The 26502-nt window shown below is 45.5% G+C and overlaps 1 protein-coding gene across 1 annotated transcript in view; it reads right to left on the reverse strand.

The window, feature by feature from the left end:
- Positions 1 to 25595, reverse strand: part of CACUL1 (CDK2 associated cullin domain 1) — an 84503-nt gene extending 58908 nt beyond the window's left edge. The window contains exon 1 of the mRNA XM_056120916.1: positions 25169 to 25595. Coding sequence (XP_055976891.1) covers positions 25169 to 25565 — 397 coding nt within the window. The 5' untranslated portion in view covers positions 25566 to 25595. The remainder of the gene's footprint in view (positions 1 to 25168) is intronic.
- Between the last annotated feature and the right edge of the window lie 907 nt (positions 25596 to 26502).

Genomic DNA, 26502 nt, shown 5'->3' on the forward strand with positions numbered 1-26502 from the left:
GCGACAGCACGAGGGGAAGAGGAAGGAAGGGGAAATACGCTTTAATTTAGCTAAGGTAAGGTAAAGGTAAAGGCCCTTCCGTTGATCGTCGATTTGCTCGAGCGGGCCCAGTAACATCTCCATTGGAGACTTTGTTGTTACTATGTTTGGCATATCGAGTACGTCACGGGGAGCTTGCCAGGCTCTGCCGTGCGGGCGAGATACTCTCGGTAGCTTGCCAGGCTCTCCGAGAGGGGCGGAGGAATCGAACTCGGGTTGGCCATGTTGGCCGCTTGTAAGGCGAACGCCCTACCGCTGTGCTATCGCTCCATGATAACTTGAAAAATAAAGAAGGACACTACGGACTCACGTGAAGCAATATTAACCCCATTTTGCTAAGTGAAAAAATCAATGTGAAAGGTTAAGTGTCTCACATGACATCGACACGGGCGAAAATACGGGGGCAAGACCAGATCACTGGGGCTGGATGGGCAGGGCTGTGTGTGTAACCGGCAGGGGAGCACTTTGTCTGTTCACTTAGAGCAGATTTCCAGCAAAGCGGGGAGGGGTTGAGTAATATTTTTCTGAAAAGGCGGGTGATAGGCCGAATAATCTGGAAACCCCTGAGCTAAAAGGATGAAGAAGTGTCCAGCAGCAGAACAGGAGAATTTTAGGATAATGAACTCTCTCTTATGGAACTGGAATCTTGGATATACCACTCGGGGCTTTTGCCAAAAGAAAGGAAACTGCAAACCACCGAGAGTCAACACACTGTGTTTCAAAAGCCTTGCTTTGCTTTTAAGGGAAGCTGGTTTTTTAGGCCACAACCAACAGTGCTCCTGGGCTACTCCCGGCTCCGTGCTCAGTGAGGGGTGGGGGAGGGCATCTTGCATGGTGGTGCTTGGAGCATCACGTGGAGCAGGGATGGAACCTGTGCCTCCTACGTGGAAAACAAGCACTCAGCGCTCTGAGTTATCTCTCTGATCCCGAAAAGTTTTTTAAAAATCTGGAATGCAGTGGCAAAGAAAGAACACAGTCTAAGTCTATGACCGGTGACTCTAGTGCACAAATGAATCACACAGCAGGGGAAGGACAAGGACACGGAAGGCTAAGAACCAAACAAGAGAACTTTTATATGTGCTTATACATGTCCACACGCACAAAGACACACACACATGGCCGGAGTCCCAAAGGGCAGATGCGCTATTGTAAAAGCTCGGCTTCTACTCTGAGGGCATCTAGACCGCAATCAGCAGAGAAGTGATATAAGCTAGGAAGGACATAATCAAGTGTCTTGCCTCATTCTAGCAGCTGAGAGTAAACCAACAGGAGGCTGTGAGCCGATGGGGCCGGGTGAGGGGCAGCAAAGACCACCGCAGATTCTGAGTATGCCTCGCAGGGAGCGCCAGCAGGATGTGTTGACAGGCTGCCAGGCATTAAAGGGGTCTCCGTGATGGCACAGTTTCGGGCCTGAGCACCAAAGGATGCAGTTACCATTTTACAACGAAGAGGAAAATGCCAGAACGCTTCCATTTGCTGTGTAATAGACATCATTGGGGCCACACCCATTGATTCGGTTCACACAATCAACGGGTGGGGCTACTGTCTACACCTACAGGTGTAGGCTACTGTCTACACCTACTGTTGCTTGCTTAAGGATTTTCTCTGGGATTCTGAGTTGCTTTTCCTGAAGGCGGTGCTGTGGAGGTGATGGTGAAGGTGAACCCAACAGCAGTTCCCCAGGGTCACCCTCGCTCTGAAGGTCTGGCTTCCTGGGCCCAGAGCCCCTCTGTGACCCCAGCTTCATCTCACAGACCACTGCCCGCAGAGGCCCATGGCCTCATCCCCCTGCACTAAGAAGACTTGGCAAAGACTGACGATTTGTTTAAGGCATCCATCAAAAGCAGAAACGCAGTGTCACAAGCCATTAAACAGAAAGCAATACAGAAATAAATGCAACGTTATTAAATTCGAGCTCGATCCTCCTGCCAGAATGAGACTGGCAGGAACTGAAAGTGAAACACACAAAGCCTGAAATGCCACCTTCCTGCTTTCAGAAGGCTTAAAATAAATGAAGTATATCTTTAAAAAAGAAAAGACCTGGATTTCAAGAAGTGATTCTAGGTTACTGAAACCCCTTATCATTAACACTAAACTACATCACAAGCCTTCTCGACACCACGTTCAGAAAAAAAAAAAAAACACAAAAAACACAAAAACCTTCCAAAAACAGGCAAGAACTAAGGGGCCTGACCAACGGGCTACTGAACTTCTTAGCTGAGACACCACACCCTTGAGCTGCATCTGGAAGCACTCCTGCCACCGTAGCAAACCAGCAGCTCAGACAAGAGGGTAAGAAGCCAAGATCCCCGAGTTCAGCGGCAGAGACAACAGGAGCATCCCCTGGGTGAGGACTCTCAGCCCTCTTTCCCACGGAGTTCTTGTTTTTCATCCTCCCCTCCCCCGTGCTCTTCTTTTAAATATCTTTGAAAAGAGACTGTAAAATGGAAAAGGTGTGCAAATGTTCACTGGAAAATAGACAATTCACCGCTAGTATTTTTTACATTTTTTTGTTTGTTTTTTGGGTCACACCCAGTGTTGCACAGGGGTTACTCCTGGCTCTGCGCTCAGGAATTACTCCTGGCAGTGTTCGGGGGACCATACGGGATGCTGGGAATCGAACCCGGGTTGGCTGCGTGCAAGGCAAACACCCTACCCGCTTGTGCTATCACTCCAGCCCCTACATTTATTTTTATTATAGTTTCAGTATCCCGCCCGCACGGCAGAGCCTGGCAAGCTCCCCGTGGTTTATTCGATACGCCAAAAACAGTAATGACAAGGCTCACAATGGAGACGTTACTGGTGCCCGCTCGAGCGAATTGATGAACAGCGGGAGGACAGTGCTACAGTGCTCTAGTTTCAGTTAACACGGCTGCACAGTGCTAAAGCTTATGCCTCTAGCATACACATACCCACACCTTCACCTTCACCTTCACTTTCCCGGAAATGCCCTGAATTCCCTCCAGCGTCCCAGAGACACTCCTCCTCCACCTTTCTCCTCGGTGGCGTATTAGCCACGGTTTTATGGGCTCAGTCATCACTCGGTGTCGTCTATTCCTGTTCGCTTTCTCCGTCCACCACAGGTGAGTCAGATGACCCGGTATCAGTCCTCTGCCTTCTGACTTCTCCCACTTAACACGCGTCCTTCCAGGGCCATTCAGGATTTCACCTTAGAGCTGCCCAATATCCCATCAGGTATATACACACCACAACTCCTTTTATTCGCCACTGGACACTTCCATATCCTGGTTGCCTCTGTATCCTGGCCTAGTTTTCTCGGCACTGCAATGAAATAGATGTGCACACATATTTTTGAGCTAGTGTATTTTTGTTGCTGGGGTGTATGCCAAGACGTGAAATAACAGATCACCTGTTTTCCATCATTCTATTTCCACTTCTGTGAGACGTCGCCTTTCAGTTTCCCAGGAGGCTCAACCAGACAAATCTCACCAACAGCAGAGGGGGTTCCACGCACCGCATCTGTTGTTTACAGTCTCTGACAGACGCCATTCTCACTGCTGGAAAATACTGTCTCACTGTCATTTTGATTTGTATTTCCCTGATAAGAGATGATAGTCACTTTTGCCTGTTTTCCTCCTGCATTTCTTCTACAAGGAAGTGTCTGTTCAGTTTCTCTTCCCATTATTTGGACAGGGTTGTTCTACTGTGATTTATTTATCTTGGGTATTAATCCTTTATCTATGGTATACAAATGTTTGGTTGGTTGGGGTTTTTTTGGGGGGAGGGGGGCGAGAGGCAGGTAGGGCATTTGCCTTGCACGTGGCCGACCTGGGTTCGATTCCTCCATTCCCTCTCAGAGAGCCTGGCAAGCCGAGAGTATCTCGCCCACACAGCAGAGCCTGGAGAGCTCCCCATGACGTATTCAATATGCCAAAAACTGTAACAACAAGTCTCACAAAGGAGAAGCTACTGGTGCCTGCTCAATCAAACTGATGAACAACAGGAGGACAGTGCTACAGTGTAGTGCTACTTCTGGACCATACAGAATGCCAGGAATCAAACCTGGGTTGGTTGCAAGAAAGGAAGTCCTACCACTATCTCTCTGGACCAAGTGTACAAATATTTTATTCTGTTCAGTAAGAAGTCTTTATACTTTAGCCATATGTTAGAGTCTTTTTCTTCGGCCATTCAAAAAATGCTGTTTTAGTTTGGTGTCGTCTCAATTTGTTGACTTTTTTTTTTTTTTTTTTTGCTTTTTGGGTCACACCTGGTGATGCTCAGGGGTCACTCCTGGCTCTGCACTCAGGAATCATTCCCGGCAGTGTTCAGGGGACCATCTGGGATGCTGGGAATTGAACCCAGGTCCTCGGCCACGTGCAAGGCAAATGCCCTACCCGCTGTGCTATGGCTCCAGCCCCCTTGTTTTTTCTTTGCCAAGAGAGTTAAATCGTTGAAGACACCACGGACACCCATATACTAGAGTTGTGTTTTCCTCAGCATATTTTATGGATTATGATCCAATCTCAAAGTCCTTAAGCCATTTTTAATTAACCTTGGTGTATGGTGTAAGGGGTCCAATTTCACTTCTTGGGATGGGGCCCCGAGGACCTACCAGCAGAGCCCCAGAGTACAGGGGCGCTTGGGCCCTGTGGTGCTGGGATGACCCGGACCAAGCACTCCTGTGGATCTCAAGGGCCTCCAGGGCCACACCTGGTGCTGCTCGGGGACCTCCAGAGCTGTCCCTGGCAGTGCTTGGGGGACTAGTTGCTACTGAGGATGAGACTTTGGTCAGCCCCATACAGGGAATGCACTGCCTTGAGCCCTCTGCTCTCTTCAATGCCCAATTTCATGTTTTTGTTTTTTAAACTGTGACTATCCAGTCTTCCCAGCACTGCTTAAGAGGATTTCCTCCCTAAACTTCATGTACCTACTTCTTTCCTTCACTATTGATTTATTACCTTGGGGTCCTCAATTCTATTCCATTGATCTGAATCTGCTTTTATTCCAGTCCCACAGAGTTTTGACTGCTATCGCTTAATAGTCCGATTTAGGTTTGTCTTGTGTTGGTGGTGCCAGGAATCAAACCCAGGACCTCACACATGTAACAGAAGTGTTCTAATGCTTAGCCATGTCCCAGCCCCCTCACGGCATAATTTAAAGTCAGGGAATGTAGCGCCTCCCACCTTCATTTTTTCTCAGACTTACTTGGCTACTCAGGAAGTTTGTGATTCCATATAAATTTCAGTAGCATTAAAGTTCTATAAGGCTGTAGAAGCCATTGGCATTTCAATGCGGATTGCACTGCATCTGTATAATGCACTGAGTAGCATGGTCATTTTGACAATGTTAATTTTAATTCTTCCAATCGGTAAAAATGGATTATTTTCCATTTCCTGATATTCTTTCAGTAACTTTGATTTTTTGTTAAATACATCTTTCACATCCTTTGATGAGTCCCAGGAATCAGATGTCTCTGGGCACTATCTAGAGTGGAATGGTCTCTTTCTGGGATGAAGAGCCTCCCAATCAGTGTCAGGGGTGGGGTGGGGGAGAGGAGGCGACTCCTGACAATACTAAGCCACTGGGCTGGCAGTTCAGTGCTAGATCCCTAGGACAGCTCAGGCCCTGCAGTGTGGGGACCTCTAGGGCCACACATGGCAGTGTTTTCTAGTTTTCATATAGAAATGCAACAGACTTCCGTGTACTGACTTTGTAGCTTGCTACTTTGCTATAGTGGTTTCTTGTTTCTCAGCGTTTCTTAGTGGAGTCTTCAGAGTCTTATACATCTAAGATATCCGCAAATAATAAACTTAATTTTTCCATTTGGATGTCTTTTATTTCCTTTTATTCCCTCACTACTGTGGCAAAGACTCCCAAAACTATACTGACTAGAAGTGGATAAGGTGAATATCCTTGCCTTAAACCTAAGCTTGAGAGAAAACTTTCATTTTCCACTAATGAGCATAATGCTGGAGGCTGGCTTGTTGTGTAAGGCTCTCACTACATTTAGAGGTACATTCCTTGTATCCTATGTTGTTAAGGTGTTTTATCCAAGGATGGGTGTGGAAACTTGTCAAAGCTTTCTCTACAACTACTGCATGATTTTTATCTTTCCCTTTGTTGATATGGTTTATTACATTAATTGATCTGCATATATTTAACCAACCCTGCATCCCTGGAAATCCACCTTTTGTTGGACTCAGTTCACTAAGCTGCTGAGGATCCCTGTATAGATGTTCATTAGGGAGATCAGCCTCAAATTCTCTTCCTCATCTCTCTTTACGTTTGGAATTTGGGTAATACTGGCTTCACAATATTATAAACTATTAGGAGAACCCCTTCTCTTCATTATTTTGGAAGAGCTAGGAGTGCAGCTAACAGTTCTTTGAAGATGTACTAGAATACATTGTGAACACACTATGAATCTGGATCTGGGCTTTTGCTTTTGTCTTTGTGAAATTTTTAATTGCTGCTTCAATTTCCTGATTCATAAATGATCTGTTCAGGTTTTCCACTTCCTCCTGCTTCAGTCTTGGGAAATTATATGATTTTTAGACATTCGTACCTTTCTTCTAGAGTCTCCAGTGTCATAAAGTTGTTCTTTGTAATCTCTAATGATCTTTTGTATTTCTGAGGAAGTTGTTGCAATTTCTCCCCTCTCACCACAGGTGCTACACCACATGAATGTAGGCAAAGGAGTGTCAATCTCATTGATTCTCTTGAGAAACTCAGCTCCTGGTTTCATTTATCGTAGGCAGTTTGCTTACACTGATTTCTGTCCTAATTTTTATTATTTCCTTTCTTCTACTTACTTTGGGATTCATCTGTTATCTTTCCAGTTTTGCAAGCTTTGAGGTTAAAAAATTTCAGAACTTTTTTTTAATGACATCTTATTGTCTCATTACTACTTTGGACAAACTTGCAGGCTATCGAATGTAGCCTGCCCACAGGGCAGAGTCTGGCAAACTCCCCGTGGCGTACCAAATATGCCAAATACCAGTAACAATGATGGGTCTCACTCTCCTAAAGAGCCTTGAATATAATCTCAGGGCTAGGATGAAAGGGACGTTACTGGGGCCTGCTCGAGGCAATCAACGAATAACAGGATGATGAAATGAAAATGAAATGAGGTTAAATTATTCGCGCTTTTTCTTATCTCTGATGTAGACTGTGTTGCTCTGAACTTTCTTCAAAGTACAGCTTTGGGGGCTGGAACAACAGTACAGCAGGTAGTGCGTCTACCTTGCGCACAGCCAACCCGGGTTCAATTCCCAGCATTCCATATGGTTCCCCGAGCACCACCAGGAATAATTCCTGAGTGCAAAGCCAGGAGTAACCCCTGTGCACTGCCTGGTATGACCCAAAAAGGAAAAAAAAAATTCTACTTTGGCTGTGCCACATGGATTCTAATCATTTGTGTCTTTAATTCTTGTTTACCTGGAGACTCTTTTCATTTTTTTCCTTGTATTTTTGTGTCACACCCAGCAATGGTCAGAGGTTACTTGTGACTCTGTACTCAGGGATCACTCCTGGCGGAGCTCAGGGAACCATATGAGATTCCGGGGATCAAACCCAAGTTGGTCGCATTTAAGGCAAACCTTACCTGCTATATTAGTTCTGGGGGCCTCTTTTCATTCCTACTTGAACTGATAGAGGGGTTATTCCTCTTGTACTGAGAAGTCTCTCTCAAATTCTCATTTTTTAGAAATCTTTTCTAATACCTCTTCTTTATTATGTTATGTACCTCACCTTCAAGGTTTCTGTTTTGGTTTCTAGCTTCTTTCAGTTTCAACCTGTCCTGCTACCGTACTCGTTAGCTCCTTCATCGCTTGGGCTTGAAGAGGTGCTCTCATTTTTTTCTCCCATCAATCTTCCTTCCAGTTTCTTTCTTTTCCAAAGGCTTCCTCAGCTGAGTGAACTTTGAGCAAACTGCTGCTCTGAAACCATCCTTGGGCAGTTCAGAAAGTTCTGATGTAGTCGGGACTTCCCAGGGCTGCTGTCTCCGTCCACAGATGTGGCCAAATTCCTTCCTTTTTCCCTGTGGATGGTGGGGGCACCAAGTGCAGGCATAAGCGGTGAGCTGGTGCTCCTGGTCACCAGAATGGGCAGGAATCTCAATCAGCTCATTTCGGGCAGTCAAGGCTATTTTGAAAGCACTTCTCATTTTCCTATGTTGTTGAAGCGAACCCGTTCACAATAATGGTTAACAGTTATGGTCGTGGTGTAGAACCGCACCTCGGCTTCACCAAACGTTCAGGGCCTTTCATTCACAAATGTTCTGAAGCTGTTTCGGTCCGACCTCTTCGTACCTCGGCCCCCTTCCTCTCCCTGTATTGTAGTTTTAGTTCTGTCACCCAGGACTGAGGGTTTGCGCATTATGATTTCCTTGTTTTGTTACTATATATACCGCAGATGAGTGTGGTATTTGTCCTTCCTCTTTGAAAGTGCTGCTTAAACACTGCACCGAGGGAAGCGCTTAGTTCTCAACTTGCCCACGACTGTTTTCTGGAGTGTCAAATCTCCCTGTGGCGCCAGTTGTATTCTCTGGTGGATTTTCTCAGCAAGGCCTCTCACAAAATGGAATTGCTTAATTCAGTTTTTATGTTTTCTTTGCATTAATGCCACAGGAGCTTGGCCCAATGCCCTACCCCCATCCCAAGCTAAAAACGTTAACCTTTACAGCTACAGATTCCAAAAGAACCAGCTATATCTATTTCTGCTTGGATACTTTAAACATAATACACATGTATTTCCAAACATTTAACTTGAAAAGTAAACAGGAAGCCAATTCAATTGATCTTATATGCTGTTAAAGTAAATGCCTGTGTTCCACTTCCAAATTTATATGTTGGAAACAACCCTAGCCCCCTGATGTAACGGTATCAGGAGGCAAACCTCCAGGTCTTAGGTCCTAGAGATGAAACCCTCAGAAATGGGATGAGTGCCCCAGAGCTGCCTCTCTGCAGAGGACAGAGGAGCACCGCCCATGAATGAAGAGGCAAATCGGCAATAGACTTCGAATCTGCTAGCACCTTGATCTTGGCCTCTGCGGTCCCAGAACCAAGAAAAAGAAACCAAGTCTCTGTGTATATTACAGTACCCTGAACAGACTGAAGCATCACTGGCATGACTTTCTCTGCTGGAAACCAATCTTCACAAAACGCCAAGAAAAATGAAACAAGGACAAACATATACAGAACTAGGTAACTTGAAAACTAAGCATTCACTGTATATATTTTTTCTTTTTCCTTTGTCTTTTTTTGGGGGGGGTTGTTTTGGGGTCACACCTGACTGTTCTCAAGGATTACTCCTGACTCTACTATCAGGGATCACTGCTGGCGGTGCCTTGAGGGATCATATGTGGTACTGGGGGGTTAGAGTTGGCAGAATGCAAGACAAGCACCTTATCCTTACCCACTATACTATCTCTCTGACCTCAGTACACATTTTTTTTTTTTTTTTTTGGTTTTGGAGCCAACCCCGTGGTACTCAGGGCTTAGTCCTGGATGTTTTCAAGGATCACTCCTGTCAGGGTTCAGGGGACCACAGGGGTCCTGGGAATCAAACCCAGGTCAACCATGTACAGGGCAAACACCTTACCCTCTGTACTATCACTCTGACCCCTCAGCATACAATCTTAACCAAAAATTATGAAGATTTTTTTATATCAATCCATAGCCGACACTTGAAATCACAAGAAGAATCAAGAAAATTATTTTCTTATTAATCTCAACCCAACCTGACTTTTTAAAATATATTTACATATATAGTTGTTTTGGGCTGGAGCAGTACCACAGAGGGTAAGGCGTTTGCCTTCACGAGGCCCAAGTGGCTGATCCAAGTTCGATTCTTCTACCCCTCTCGTAGAGCCCGGCAAGCTACCAAGAGTATCTCGCCCGTATGGCAAAGACTGGCAAGCTACCCATGACGTATTTGATATGCCAAATACAGTAATAACAAGTCTCACCATGGAGACGTTACTGGGCCCGCTCGAATAAATCGATGAACAACGGGAGGACAGTGCTACAGTTGTTTTATTGATTTAACATTTCCCCCCCCATACATTATCCAAGTTTAAGTGTATAACCCTACACTTTTAGAACCACATCCTCTTTAGAGGTATGTCATCAATCACTACCAACTTTACCCACAAAGAAGTTCAGACTCACCCAAGGAAAAGTAAAAGATTTACTGTAAATCAAACTAAAATCACCAATTAAAAATTTTTTAATTACCAATTAAAATATTTACCAATTAAAAAGCAAACTAAATTTTTTTCTTGGTTAGATTTCCCAGTCCAAAAATACTACACTTACTTGGTTTTTTTAACACTTTCAGTTCCATCCGTGTTGTAGCAAAATGAAAGGCGTCATCTTTTCTTATAGCTGAATCTTACTCTGTTTGTAAGGTAAAGGTAAAGGCCCTCCCGTTGATCGTCGATTTGCTCGAGCGGGCCCAGTAACGTCTCCATTGGAGACTTTGTTGTTACTGTGTCTGGCATATCGAATACTCTCGGTAGCTTGCCGGGCTCTCCGAGAGGGGCGGAGGAATCGAACTCGGGTCGGCCATGTTGGCCGCTTGTAAGGCGAATGCCCTACCCGTTTGTACAATAACATAATTTATTTATCCACCCAGCAGTTCTTGGGCACCTGGGTTGTTTCCAGAGCTTACTATTGTAAATAGAGCTGTAATGAACATAGGTGTACACATCCTTTTCAACTGGTGTTTTTTGTGTTCTTGGGACGGAACCAAGCAGTGGAACTGCAGGACCATATGGTAGTTCCATTTCTGACTGTTTGAAAATCTCCATACTGTTTTCCAGAGAGGCTGAACTAAGGGAAAGTTCCACCAATAGTGAATTAGGGTTCCTTTCTCACCACATTCCCATTAGTTACTTATAGTTTCCAGCTTTTCTCTCATAGCCTATTTTCACTGGTGTAAGGTGATATATCGCATTGTCGTTTTGATTTCTACTTCAGTGATGGTGAAGACTCTGGCAATCTGTAGGCCATCTGTAAGTCTTCTTTGTGGAAGACTTAGCATTTCTCCAATTGTTTCGTTGTTGAGGTTTGTGAAGCATTTCTTTCTAGACTGCTTAAAGAAGGCATTAGAGGGCCAGAAGGTCCAAACGTAGACCATATATATGCCCTGCCATGTGCAAAGCACTGAGTCTGATGCCCAGCACCACACACACCTCTTTCAAACATCTGGCTCACAGGGCCACCCCCAAGAGTGGCTGGTGCCTTCCCCACTCCAACTGGGTACGGTCCATACTTTTTAAAAAGGGGAATGGAGAGGATTGTAAACTCAATGCCAAGGAGGCCCAGAGGTCACGAACAAATAAGTAAAGCGGGCCTAGTATAAGGTTAAAAGAGAACCACCCCACATGCCAAGTATGATCGCTGTGGCACTAGGACTGGGGCTGGCATCAGAGCACCTGGTGTCATGATCAAGTATGTGACGTCCAAGCGGACCACAACCAAGTCCATGCCAGCAGCACAGCTAAAGCATGCAATCCTCTGGCCCCATCATGCCACCGGAGCAGCAAAAAGGGGTGGGGGTGGGGGTGAGCTGCAGACAGATCTACCCAATAGTACCCCGAAACTTTCATAACGCTGTATTAGCCTCAAAACAGGCTGCCACAGAGCTTAAATCTAGCAATATATATTTGAAAGATAACAAGCTCATGAAACCAAAGTCCTACAGGAAAACCAGCTGAACTGACATTAACCAAGAAGCAAAATAAAATCTAAATCACATGGAAGGGCTAAAATCCAAAGCTCAGAAAATTTCATGTTGCACTTATAAATAAGAAATATCAGATATGTACTTCATACCAGGCAGAAATAAACATGTTCAACACTGTGCTATCCAAATAACAAAACTCATATATTATTATCAATCTACCTCAACCTAGATATAAGCCACCTCCAGGAGGAGTTTACTACTCAAACCCCTTCTCTGAACATGCCTAAACATGCAACTCGATAAAGGTATGTGAAGTAAATTAATTTCATAAAAAAATTAAATACAGTGCATGGCACACTACTCATTAGCTGTTCTGAAATCAATACTTCAGACAGGCTAAAGAAAACCAGGTAGACCAAACTAGAAATTCCTTTGGCAGCTTTTTGCTATTTCTCTGAAAGGAAGATTATTCAGCAATCACACAGGCATCATTACCTTCCACTAGTGCTTCTCAAATTGAGTTACGCAGAGCAGTATCAGGGTCTCCTAAAAAGGCGACTGCCTCGCCCCAGTCCAGACCTCAGCAGGTGAGCAGAGCAGATGAGGAAAAGGGACCGACACAACTGACACCAGGCAGGACACTGTTTAGTGTTCTGCAGTCAGGTGACTCTACAGCCAGGTGACTCTTACACCTGCTAAAGCATGAGAATCATGGCTTGATGTTACTACAACAGCTCAGGACTGCCAGGGGCCAGCGGTTTTTCTCTACTCTCCATTGCTACTTCATATTTGAACTGTTTCCATGTTAAACAAAGTATCAAAAATTAATGTTAGATAGCAGCTGGGAACAGTCTTCACATTAAAGATCATTAAAAGTTCTTTTTGTGGACTCCAGAGATGGTACCAGAGGCAAGGCACTTGCCTGGCATGCCGGACTCTGGCTTATCCCAGCACCGCGCAATGTCCCCAAGCACCAGGAGTGATGAATGAGCAGAAAGCCAGAAGTGAGCCTGCCTGAGCAGCATGGCCAGGGGTGTCCCAAAACAGCCCCTCACCCCCTCCAAAAGAAAAAGTTCTACTTTTCTGGGTCTCTCTTTTCCCACCAAACTAAGCCGCCTTCTTTCAGAACTAAGAATATAGTAATAAAAATTACAAATGATTACACCAATAGGTTGGAGTAGATCTTAAACACAAGTACTGAACAACAGATAATACAAAATAATGAACTAGGAGAAAAAAAGGTTAAATCCCACTCATCCAAATAGTTAATACTGGGGCCAGAATAACAGTATAGCAGGTAGAGCATTTGCCTTGCATGTAGTAGATGCAGGTTCAATCCCTGGCCTTCCATTTGGTTGCCAGAAGTCATTCCTGAATGCAAAGTCAGAAATTAACCCTAATCATTGCCAGTTGTGGTCCCAAAACAACAACAACAGGGGCCGGAGCAATAGTACAGCAGGTAGGGTGTTTGCCTTGCACGCAGCCAACCTGGGTTCGATCCCCAGCATCCCATATGGTCCCTCAAGCACCACCAGGAGTAATTCCTGAGTGCAGAGCCAGGAGTAACCTCTGAGCATCACTGGGTATGACCTAAAAAGGAAAAAAAAAAAACCCAAGACAATCAAACATATAGCTAATACTGTCTTATTTTTATAATACCTAAGTCCTCATTAACACAATCTTTAAGGGTTCCTGTGCATCCCATTCCACCCTATTCTATCAGCCCAAAAGGAAAGCTTGTTGGAACAAAAACAACTTGTAACATACTAACAATCTAAAACTATATAAATTGCTTTGCATTGTTCCAAAGTATATGCTCCCCCCCATCCCATAAAAAAAAAAATTATGACCATAAAGCTTACAGGAAATACATTCTAGTATAGTTTTATAAATTCACATGTTTCCCACTTTGAAGAAATGTAACAGAATATTTCAGAATTTCTCTGTCAATAAAATTGACCTCTACGTTCCTTCAGAATAGTTACTGTACAACATTATCATCTAATTATATCATGTTTAAGCCTCTGAGACCATGCGTATAATGAGCCACTTATGAAATAAATCTGTGAAGAAGGGCTATCGAGACCATCAAGGCTCAAACTAACCCAGAAATTCACAATACTCAAACAGAAAGCGTACTCAACTGAGATTATCAAAGTGTAAACTATGCTAAGTGCAGGTCTGCTGTAGTTTCAGTAATTCTGTGGTTTCCTGCAAAAATCAGCAAATCTCGCCCTGTGTGACAGTGAAGACAGTAGCGTTTACAGCAATGTGCTGAGCTGCAAGCACCAAGGGTGAGCTAGTACAGCCTTCCGGGCCCCTGCAAAGCGCAGGACTTGAGACCTGGTAAGAGCCCAGCTTCGAAAACTGCGGTCACAGGTTAGGTGTATGTACACACACACACACACACACACACACACACATACACACTCAGGACTTGAGACCTGGTAAGAGCCCAGCTTCGAAAACTGCGGTCACAGGTTAGGTGTACACACACACACACACACACACACACACACACACACACACACACTCGCGCATGCGCGCACACGTGTGCGTGTGTGTACAAAACTGGCAACAGTGAAAGGTTTCTGAATGTGCAATAACCAAAACTTAATTCATAATCCAACACATAAGGAATCTGAGCTGTTCCGGGCAGTGCTCACCGGTGTTACATTTCTGGGGCAAAAAAGGGGTGGCAAGAGGAAAACATTTAAGAAGCCCAGGGTTAGAGGAGGGCTGGAATTAGGAAGGAAGCTGAGAATGCAGTTTGGATGCAAGTCTGCAGATTAAACAGTTTTGTTTAAAAAAAAAAAAAAAGCAAAAACACATAAAATACCCGAGGTTCTTGTGTGTATGTGTTAGATTGAGAAAAACTCCCACGACAATTTAAGACATGCTCTAACCCCACTAAGTCTCTTTTATGCCAGAATGCCATCCACTGGGGAAAATGCATTGGTACATCATGCTCTTCCTGTTAGGACATTAAACCAGAATAGAAGACATTTTCTATGAGAAACTGAATAGTTGCAAGAAAAAGACATTCACATACCAGTATTGGGCAGTTTCCCAACAAAGTAACAGCTCTGCATCCAATTAGCCTAAAATGAATTTTAATACTTAAACTTTGGCAAGGCCCCTCATACACAGAGAACTGCCAATTAGTCTTTTTCACTTTTAAAAGGATCAGAAAGACCTGCAGAAATTGTCAGACACTTAATGATCAGAATAAACATAAAATAAAGTTGAAAACAAAAATAGTTGAAAATAAAAACAAATGGGGGAGGGGAAGCCTGTAATTATCCTTTAAGGTTTTTTTTTTTTAATGTAAGACTGTCATAAAAAAAAACTCAAATACTCCTAAAATAAAAAACTAATCAATGTTAAAAATCCAGCAGAAGAAAACAAGGATCTCTCCTGAAAGATCCAAAGAATACAGTCATTTTAAAGTTAATAGATTTTATATAGATAACACAGCATTTATGTTAACTTATTAAGATAGTGAAAAGAGAAAATTTAAAGGAAGAAAATACTGACACACTATGATAAGAAAACATTCCAGAAATGTTCCAGAGACACAAAAGGTCACACACACAAAAGAACAAGAAATAAGATGACACCTGACTTCTCCACTGCAAGAACGGAGTGCATGAGGCAACCCTAAATGCATGAGGCAACACTTAAAAAATCGCAAGGGCAAAAAATCTGCATAAAAGTCCTAAGAATTCTGTGGCCAGGCTGGGGATGTGGCTCAGCAGAAGGCCAGCTCGGACATGTGGAAGGCCTACGACTGACCAGCCCAGCAAAACAAAGCGAAAACCTAGATCCAGTCAGGGCGCTGATTAAGTATGAGAGCAGCATTTCACTTGCAAGAGATGGAACATCTAGAATATGAGTTACACAAACACACTCAGAGACATCAAGTAACAATCATTCCAGCTCTCTGGGAAGTCCCTGAGGCACCCACACAGTGGCCCTAAGCAATAAATAGAAAAAAAAGCCCAACAGCTTCACAAGTAGACAACAATCTGAGTAACTGAGCCTTTGAAAAACACCAGAGACAGATATAAGGTAGATCTGACGAAGCTGTTGGTGGTTTTAAAAATCACCTTAACGATAAATCATACAAATATCAAGACAACTAAAGCATAGAGGCCAATTAAACCCACACAGTCCTATGTGAAAGAAAGTACAATCTGAGGCCGATCTTGGCCATTCAGCAAATATTTACATAGCCGCAATATAAGTATGGTTTATTGACTAACCCAAAAACCCTGGTATTAACTGAAGGGTTGAGAGACTGCCCGGGGTTTGGTCACCAGAACACATCCACCCCCAGCACCGCCAGGTACAGCCCAGGTGGCGGCAGAGTTCTGCCTGGGGACTCTGGTGGCCTCCAACATTGCTAACTGGGGCCTCATGGCCCAGGAACACTACGCACTGGTGGCTGGAACTGGGCTGAGCTCTACTGGGTGTGGCCCCTGTTAGGAAAAAAAGGAGAACCGAGAAGAGTTTAGAGCGTTCAATCTACAGCTAGCCAAGTCTGAGCTTTCTTAACCCTATACGGCAGAATGCTGGAAATACTGAAACAAGATTTTAATTACATTTCATTTCTACAGATCGGAGATTCATTAAACTCTCTGGCTATAAAACAAATCTTTGTCCTGTTAAAATAACAGGGCTAAAATACATTGTTTTTAAAAAAAATGACATCTCACCCAATATCCAGATTAAAATTAAAATAAGCAGCTGGAATGAAGCAGAGGAAGGGCTCCATTAAGGAAGGCATCTATAAAGCTCTATTCGAGCAGGCTTATTCTTCCTCCAGGTCTTTTCCCACAGAACACATCAATATCTATCAAAGGACAGTGCATTTGGGACACAGAATCACTTAGCCTTTTTAGGGTTACTTGATTCGGGTTCTAAGCTATTTCTAACCCTCAGGGATCAAAATGTCACTATGGTAAAACCGAGCAGATCAGAAGCTCTGGGTGTCACATTGGAAAAAGTGGTATTTTGGTCTCCATCCCTTTCATAGCCCAGGAGATTCAGAGTCACCCGCTAATCCCTCCACACCCACCCACCCCCAGTCCGAGAGCCTAATTAAAGCCCCTCCATTGGGGTGGGTCCCGTCCCACCCAGGTAATAAACCCAAGGCAACAGCATGTCCCTGAGGAAATTGCAGAGGGTACCAACTTCACAGGCTGAAAAGATGGGCCTCAGAGAACAAGGATCACTGTCACTATCACTGTTCTCCCGTTGTTCATCGATTTGCTTGAGCGGGCTCAGTAACGTCTCCATTGTGAGACTTGTTACTGTGTTTGGCATATTGAATACATCACGGGTAGCTTGCCAGGCTTTGCCGTGCGGGTGAGATACTCTCGGTAGCTTGCTGGGCTCTCCAAGAGGGGTGGAGGAATCGAACTCAGGTTGGCTGCGTGCAAGGCAAATGCCCTACCGGCCAGAACAAGGATCATGGCAAATCACACCAAGTGGGGCATCCAAATGTAGCTGCTATTTTACATATGGTCTCTCTACTAGGCCACACCAACAATCTCTGGCATCTAGAATGCAGCCATCAAGTGAAGAAATTCTTTTTAAAATCTATTTCAGAAAGAGATCACCAGGAGCTCTTCTCATCTTACAGTCCAGATGTCCCCTTCACTGTCATAGCTCAGGGAGTATCAACAATACACAATTCAGATGGAGCCCGGGGAAGTCATGGGAAGGGGCCGACCAGGGGACAGCAGGGGTCCTTAATACCGGTGGAGGAAGCAGGCACAGGTGACGGACATACTGTTGGGATGATGTGTGCATGAAAATAATGTTGGCAGTATCGTAAATCATAGTATTACAATTAAAATGGAAAAAATAAGTTCATTTTTTCCACAAAAAAAAAAGACATTTCACTGTTTTAATCTACCGTGTGTCTCATTACTTAATACTTCCAAACATCTTTTTCTACATGCTAGGATTTCCTGTTTTGTAAACGACACATTAAAATCCTGTACCTTTTTTTTCCATAGGAATGCTTGCACTCTGTATTGATGCAGAGCCCCTGGTCTACCCTAGATATTAATTCCTTATTAAGTTTAGACAGGCAAATATCTTCCCAGTCTTCTGTTAAATGAAAACGTTTAATTTTATATATATTCAAAGCCATTCCTTTTTACCAATTAATTGATAAGAATTACCTTTCAGCCATTTGAGGGTCATTAAGAAGTCCTTCCCCGTCCCTAGGGAAAGAGCTTCTTTCATATGGCATCCCACTAATTTTACTGTGTTTTCAAATAACACTTCATAGCTTAAGATCTTAGAAAATGACCAACAAAAAAAGGCCAAACCAGGCAGGAGAAAGAAAATGATAAAACTTAGAGCAGAAATTAACAAAGAGCGGGGCTGGAGTGATAGCACAGCGGGTAGGGCATTTGCCTTTCACGCGGCCGACCCGGGTTCGATTCCCAGCATCCCATGTGGTCCCCCGAGCACCGCCAGGAGTGATTCCTGAGTGCAGAGCCAAGAGTAACCCCTAAGCAACGTCAGGTGTGACCGAAAAAGCAAAAAAAAAAAAGAAAAAGAAAAAAAAGAAATTAACAAAGAGCTAAAACTGAAAAAAAAAAAGTGAAAGATCAATGAAACCAAGAGCTGGTTCTTTGAGAAAATAAACAAGATTGATAAACTACTAGCGAAACTCACAAAAAGAGAGAACCCTAATAAAAAGAATCAGAAATGAAAGGGGGTACATCACAACAAAAACCAAAGTAATTCAAAGGATCATTAGAGATTTCTTTGAGAATCTTTATGCTACAAAACAAGACCCTTGAAGAAATATAACCTTCCGAGGATGAACCGAGATGATCCGAATACTTGAACAGACCTATCACTTATCAAGGAAATTAAAATGATAATCAAAAGTCTTCCCAAAGGCACCTCGAAGCGGAGCCAGGTTGAGTTTCCCTTCCCGCTCTGCCATGCTCAAGGCCACTCTCCGCCAGCTCGGAGGAGCCTCACCCAAGGGGGGACGGACAGAAAAACCCAGCTATGCAGGAACCTGTGACTGAGATCTCCAAGCCCACTCATATCGACTCTGGGTCTCCTCCCCCCAAGTCCCCCATTTTCCAATAGCTTGGCAGTCACACCCACAAAACTGCCCCTCCCACCATGTAATTTCATCAAGACCCAGAGACTACAAACTAAAGCTCAAGGAAGAGAACCCAGAATTTCCTGTGCCTCTTACACTCTATCTCACTTCCTTATCAAAAGTAGCACACATTTGTTTGGTCTTAACATACTTGCTTGTATTCTCTTATATGCAGGCTTAAATGGCTCCAGAATTAAATACAACCTTCACACACTTCCCGCTTATTGTGGTGGCAAGGTGCTCACTGGTGGGATTGGTATTTGAATATTATCTGTAATGAACTACTGTGACCTACTTTTATGAAAATAAAATATCTCTATGAAAAAAAAAAAAAAGTCTTCCCAAAAACAAAAGCCCAGGCCCAGATGGATTCACTAGTGAATTCTTTCAAACTTTTACCTACTGCCAATCCTTTCTAAACTTTTTCAGGGAATTGAAGAAACAGAAACACCCCCAGTTTCTATGAGCAAATATCACCCTAATACCAAAGGCCGACAAAGAAATCAGAGAGAGAGAGAGAGAGAGAGAGAGAGAGAATTATAGGCCAAAATCCCTGATGAACAAGATACAAAGAATACTAGCAAATAGAATCCAACGCCTCGTCAAAAAGATTATATACCATGACCAAGTAGGATCCACCCAAGGGTTGCAAAGATGGTTTAACATTCTCAAGTCAATCAACATAATACACCACATTAATGAAAGATAAAAACTATATATGATCACATCAATAGACACAGAGAAAACATATGACAAGATCCAGCACCCATTCATGATAAAAACGCTCAACAAAATGGGAGTTGAAAGAAGTTTCCTCAATATAGTCAAAGCCACTGACCACAAGCACAGAGCTAGCATTATCCTTAATGGGGAAAAACTAAAAGCCATACATCTAAGATCAGACACAAGACAAGGTTGCCTACTCTTGCCACTTCTATTCAATATAGTACTGGAAGTACGGAAAAAGATATCCAGATAGAAATGGAAGTAATCAAGCTATCACCACATGCAGATGACATGATATTGCATTTAGAAAATCCTAAACACTGTATTTTTTAAAAAGCTCCTAGAAACAATAGGATTGTATAGTAAAGTGGCAGGTTACAAAATCAATTTCCAATAGCCCATGGCTCTCCTCTATACAAATAATGAAAGTGAAGAGATGTTTAAAAAAAGTAACCCCATTCAAAATCCTGCCTCAGAAAAATCAAGTATCTCAGACTCACCTTAACTAAAGAAGTGAAGGATCTATATAAAGAAAACTACAAAACAAATTTCAAGAAATGAAAGAAGACACAAGGAAATGAAGACACAGTCCCTGCTCATGGATCAGGAGGATTAATATTGTCAAAATGGCAACATTCCCCAAAGCATTACATAGACTCAATGTAGCCCCTAGAAGGATACCCATGACATTTTTCAAAGAAATAGGTAAAACACTCCTGAAATTCATATGGAACAATAAACCCCCACAAATATCTAAAGCAATCCTTGAGGAGAGAAAGATGGAAGGCATCAACCACCCTTCCCAACCTCAAACTGCACTACCAAAGCGGTAGTAATTAAAACCAGCATGGTATTGGAATAAAGACAACCCCACAGACCAATGGAATAGAGCTGAATATCCTGCCATAGACCCTCAAGTATATGATCACTAAATCGTTGATAAAGCAGGACTGGAGCGATAGCACAGCGGGTAGGGCGTTTGCCTTGCACGCAGCCAACATGGCCGATACAGGTTCGATTCCCAGCATCCCATATGGTCCCCCGAGCACCGCCAGGAGTGATTCCTGAATGCATGAGCCAGGAGTAACCCCTGAGCATCACCAGGTGTGACCCAAAAAAGCAAAAATAAATAAATAAATCATTGATAAAGGAGCGAGAAACACCAAGTGGAACAAAGAAAGCCTCCCAATGAGTGTTGCTAGGAAAACTGGGCAGCTACATGCGAAAAATGAACTCAGGCTTCTGATGCCAGGCACAAAAATCAGATCAAAATGGATTAAAGATCTCAATCTCAGACCTGAATCCGTAAGGTATACGGAGGAAAACGTAGGCATGACACTGAAGCTAAAGGCATCTTTCAGGATCAAACGCCACTGATCAAGCAAGTGGAAGCACAGATAAACAAACAGGACTACATTAAACTAAGCTTCTGCACTTCAAAAGAAATGGTGACCAAGAAACAAAGACTGTGCATGGAATGGGAAAAATTATTTATCTGATGCCCATCTGAGGAGGGGTTAATGTCAAAGATATATAAGGCAATGATAGAACTTTACAAGAAAGAAAATCATCCGGTGCCATCAAAAAATGGGGAGGAGGAACAGAAACTTCCTCAAAGAAATTCAAATGGCCACAAAGCACAGGAAAAATGTTCTATATCACTAACCAGGGAGACGCAAATCTAGACAACAATGAGATATCATCTCATACCACAGAGACTGGCACACATCAAAAAGAACAAGAACAAACAGTGCTGGCATGGATGAGGTGAGAAAGGGACTCTCATTCATTGCTGGTAGCAACGTGGACTGGTCCACCCTTTTTGGAAAACAATATGGGCCCTCTATTCTAACTAGGAACAAAACTTTCACATGACCCAGCAATACCACTTCTGGGTATACCCCCGGGGGTGCAAAAACAAACTACAGAAATGCCATCTGCACTTCTTTGTTCACTGCAGCAGTATGCACAATAGCCAGAATCTGGAGAGCACCCCAAGTGCCTGAGAACAGATGACTGGAGAAAGAAACTATGGGACAGCCACACAACGGAATACTACGCAGCCACCAGGAAAAACGAAGTCATAAAACTTGCTTATAAATGGATGACCATGGAAAGTACCATGCTGAATGAAGTGAGTCAGAAGGAGAGGGGCAGACATAGAATGACAGCACTCATTTGTGGGATATAATAAAACAGAATGAGACTAATACCCAAGGACAGGAGAAACAAGACTCAGGAGGATTGGTCCACGGTTGGAAGCAAGACTCAAGTGCTGGAAGAGAAGGCAGTTGGGATAGAGAAGGGAGAATTATGAGAATGATAGTTGGAAATGATCACTCTGGATAAGTGCTCAAAGTGGGTAAAAGGACAACCATGGGGTTACCCTCAGCATCTATTTTACAAACCACAATGCCTAGAAGGCAGAGGTAGGAGGGGGAGAGGAGAGAGAGAAGGGGGGAGCAAGCAGGTGCTGGAGGGAAACTGGAGACATTTGTGGTGGGAAATGTACACTGATGAAAGGATGGGTGTTGGAACATTGTATAACTGAAACCCAATGGTGAACAGCTTTGTAACTATGTATCTCACAGAGATACAATTTAAAGAAATTTTTCTACTATGTTTCCTTTTTTGTTTCAATCTTTAACTTACCCAGAGATACACGTGGTATTAGATGTGACTATTCCCAAGAACACTACTTCTTCACTGGGCAATGCTCAGGGGTTACTCCTGGCTCTGCACTCAGGAATTACTCCTGGCGGTGCTCGGGGAATGCTGGGATGCTGGGAATCAAACCCAGGTTGGCCAGGGCAAGGCAAAAGCCCTACCCGCTGTACTATTGCTCCAGCCCCGCTAAAAGCTTTTTTTATTTTGTAGCTATTGCTCTATGCAATATTTTTCTTACCTTAAATAAACAGTTATGTTGATGCAGTAAATGCTACTAACTTTGCTAGGCCAGTCTTCAATCCAATAGCCCTACTAAAATCCTACTAATAGTTTCTCAAATTCTAATGGTTCTTGCAGGTACATGACATTATTCTAAAATATCTGCTTTGTGCAGAAATGAAAATATTTGTTTTCCTCCCTATCCTTTTATTTTTATCCCCTTCCCACACCCCCCCCACACACACACACGCAGAATGTCAGCCAGGATAATCAGGATAGCGTTAGCCAGATATTTCTTAACATATCCAGCAACACATGTACTAAGGGGCATCCTTATCTTAAATTTATCTAAAATTTCTCAATTCTCTGCCCAAAGTTTTCATTTGACCTCTATCTTGTCTTCTGAGCCTGTTAAGAGTTTTAATAATATCTAACTGAATTATTATTGTGATATACAATTAGTTTTTGTCCTTGAGACTATTGAGATAAATTTTGTTTCACATCTTGTTTTTGGTTAAACTTCACTGATCTTTAAATGAGATTAATATTGGTTTTGTTTTTCCCAGAACAATTTGAAAAAGAAATTATTAGTTGCATCCCTGGCACTGCAAAAAGGAAACCAGTAAATAGAATACTGGTGGGGAAGGGAGGGAGAGTAAATCTAGAGGACACCTTGGTGTGGTGGAAAAATCTTAGAGGGGAAATCAATGTTCACTATATAGACCGACAGATAGATTTTCAATGATATCAACTTGAAATTGTGTAAGATCATATTGCAGTATCGCCTCAATACAGGTAAAGGTAAAGGTAAAGGTAAAGGCCCTCCCGTTGATCGTCGATTTGCTCGAGCGGGCCCAGTAACGTCTCCATTGGAGACTTTGTTGTTACTGTGTTTGGCATATCGAATACGTCACGGGGAGCTTGCCAGGCTCTGCTGTGTGGGCGAGATACTCTCGGTAGCTTGGAGGGCTCTCTGAGAGGGGCAGAGGAATCGAACTTGGGTCGGCCATGTTGGCCGTGTGTAAGGCGAACGCCCTACCCAATCGCCTCAATACAATTTAACAAAATTATCTGGGTCCAAAGTTTTTGAAAAATTTGAGCTAATTATTAATTCAAGTTATTTGATTCTTCTGAAATCAACTTTCACACTTTGCAGTTTTCTAAGAGTTCAAACATTTCACCTAGACTTTCAAGCTGATTAATGTACAGCAATCCATAACTTATTTTTTAAAAATATTTTATTTGTAGTTAGCGCCCATTTCCCACCCACGGCATTTTTTTCCCTGGTCGATTTTATTGGTGATCTGTCCAGCTTAATAATCGTCAAGGAACAATCTTGGGCAAATCAATCTTTTGTCCTTAATTTTATTAATTTCTACTTTTTTAAGGTATGTGTTTAAAACTCTTCGATGAACTTTGCTTGAGCACTAAAACCAAAGTACTTCTGTCACTTGGATGTCACCCATCACTGTATGTTCCAGATCTGATTTCACCAAACAGACCTGAACATACAAACTACTCAATCTGAATATTCTTCTCCTGTAGACAAAGTGGGGAAATCACAGACAAAGTTTTCAAATACATAAGATCTTTCTCTTATGCAGTCTCCCGGAGGCAAATAAATTAAGACCGAGGGCTGCATCTACACACAAATGTGCGAGTCTGACTTAAACACACACATGTGAATCAAGGCAACTATTTCCCCTGTACCCCTAATTGGACAATAACCACTACAGCTGGATAAAATTAGTAACCGGGGATTGAAATCTCCAGTTGCTTTACTAGATGCCATTCAAAACTTGCAGTTATTAATAGGAGAGAAAAACCTGGCCGCGACGGGCAATTTTCATCCTCACCAGCTCTAATCCAACTCGCTGAAAGCAAAAATCGCTTTTTAATTTCCTAGGCGCGAAAGCAAGCGAGGCACAGATCCTGGGGGGTGGGAGTGGGGAGGCAGTTTCAATTACAGAACAGATTTGGGGTGTCTTTTTTTTTTTTTTTGCCTGCCACTGGGGCGTTCACTCCAACAGAGCGAGCACTCATTTCAAGCCCAAGAATTCAACAGAACCAGGACCATCGACACGTGCTAACGGGACCCAACCCGTCGGGGGAGGGGGGCGGGGGAAATGGGGGGAGGGGGAGGGGGAGGGGGTGTAAGTCCTCCTGGTCCATCCGGAGCTTCGAAAACGGCGGGTCGCGGCCGCCGCGCCCCCGACGGTTACGCCCGGACCCTTCCCGGGCGGGGCGCGGGAGGCGCGCGCCGCAGAGAAGGCGGAGAAAGGGGGGGTGCACCCACGACCACATGGGTCAACTTTCTCTCGCTCCGGCTGGCTGGCTGGCTGCAACGCGCGCGGGCAGGCGGCAAGCCCCCAAACAACGCACGGGCTGCCAGATGGCTTTCCTTTCTGGGGGGCTGCGAGACGCGCCCCCTCCCAAAAAAAAATAGAATAAATAAAATGCAAAAAAAAAAAAAACCAAAAGCGAGAGCGGGGGAAGAGGGAAATAAATAAATCCATTACTAATAATGAGAGGCCCCCTGATTCTCCCCTCTGCGGGTCTGCGGGGGAAACTTTCGGGGGCGGTGGGGGTGGGGAAGAAAAGCCGCGCGCCCCCTCCCCGGAGGCTCGATCGCCGGGGGCGGGGCTGAGGGGGGTCCCGGGCGCCGCCTCCCCCCGCCCCCCGAGGGCCCGGAACAAAGGCCGCGGGGCCGTCCCGGGCCGCACTCACAGAACTTGGAGGTGGAGGTGTTGATGTTGATGCTGGCGCCGGCGCTGGGGGCGGGGGCCGCCTTGGCCCCCGCCGCGTCGCAGCTCTTCAGCATCATGATCACCCCGTTGGGCTCGGGGGCCGCCGGCGGCGGCGGCGGCGGCGGGGGCGGCGGCGGCGGCGGCGGCGCGCCCAGGGCCAGCCCCTCCTTGGGGCCCTTCCTGTCCGCCGCCGCGCCCGCGGGCACCGCCAGCAGCTGCGCCCCGGGGGGCTCCCGGGCGGGCGCGGGCCGCAGCGGCGCGGGCGCCGGCGGGGGCTGCCGGAAGCCGTCGGCCGCCGCCTCCCAGTTGTTGTGGTTCTGGTCGTCCATCATCGCCTCGTAGCTGCCCCCCTCCTCCTCCTCCATGCTCTCCTCCATCCTGCAGGCCCCCAGCACCCGCCCGCCGCGCAGCCAGGCACCTGCCGCCGTCTCCCGCGCGGGCCAGGCGGGGCACCGGCGCCCTCCGCGCGCTCACATCGCCGGGGGCCCGGCCGGGCGCGGCGCGGGGCGGCGCGGCGCGGGGCGGGGGGCGGCGGCTCTGCTCGCCGGCCGGCCGCCCGCGCTGCCTTCGGGCTCCGAGGACTCGGGCTGACGGCGCTGGACGCTCCCGGGCTCGGGTCGGGGAGAGGCAGCCGTAAAGCGGCGGCGGCGGCGGCGCCCCTCACGACATTTTACAGCAGCCTCCCTCTCCCAGGCGGTTGGCAAGGGCAGCCAGGCGGGGACTCGGGGTGTGCGGAGTCGGGGGGGGAGCCGCGGGGGAGCGGCCCGGAGGGCACGTGGTGCGGGGAACGAGTCGCGAGAGAGCCGGGCGACACGGGGCGGGCGCGACCCAGCCGCCCCTCCCTCCCTCTCCCTCCCCCCCCACTCCCCCACCCCGGCAGCGCCGTCATAAGGCGCCGGCCCCGCCCCCGTCGCCCCCACGTGACAAGGGAGCGCGACTGCGCACGCGCGCCGGCCGGATGGTTGCCGGGGCGACCGGGCGCCCCGCGGACTCCCGAGATGCCCGGCCTTAGGCACGGGGCGGGGCGGGGGTGAGGGCAGTTTCGTGGTCTAGGTCCACCCCCCGCGCAGAGACAGCGCGTCGCACCGCGACCCTGGACGGGATCGGACTCGGGCCTCCGCCTGGATCCCGCGCCCGAAGCCAGACTAAAGGGCTGGACTAGAGAGCGCCCAGCCGTGGACGCGTGGGGCCGGCCACGGAAGGCCCCTCCGCGCCGCCCCACGCGGAAGCCAGATAAAAGTTAACCCGGTCCCGGCGCCGAGGGTCGCGCTGCGGGCGCCAGGGCTCGGGGTCTCGGCCGCCGTGAGAATTCCT

The sequence above is a fragment of the Sorex fumeus genome, unplaced genomic scaffold (assembly GCF_029834395.1).
Source record: "Sorex fumeus unplaced genomic scaffold, SorFum_2.1 ptg000043l, whole genome shotgun sequence".
NCBI classification, from domain to species: Eukaryota; Metazoa; Chordata; class Mammalia; order Eulipotyphla; family Soricidae; genus Sorex; species Sorex fumeus.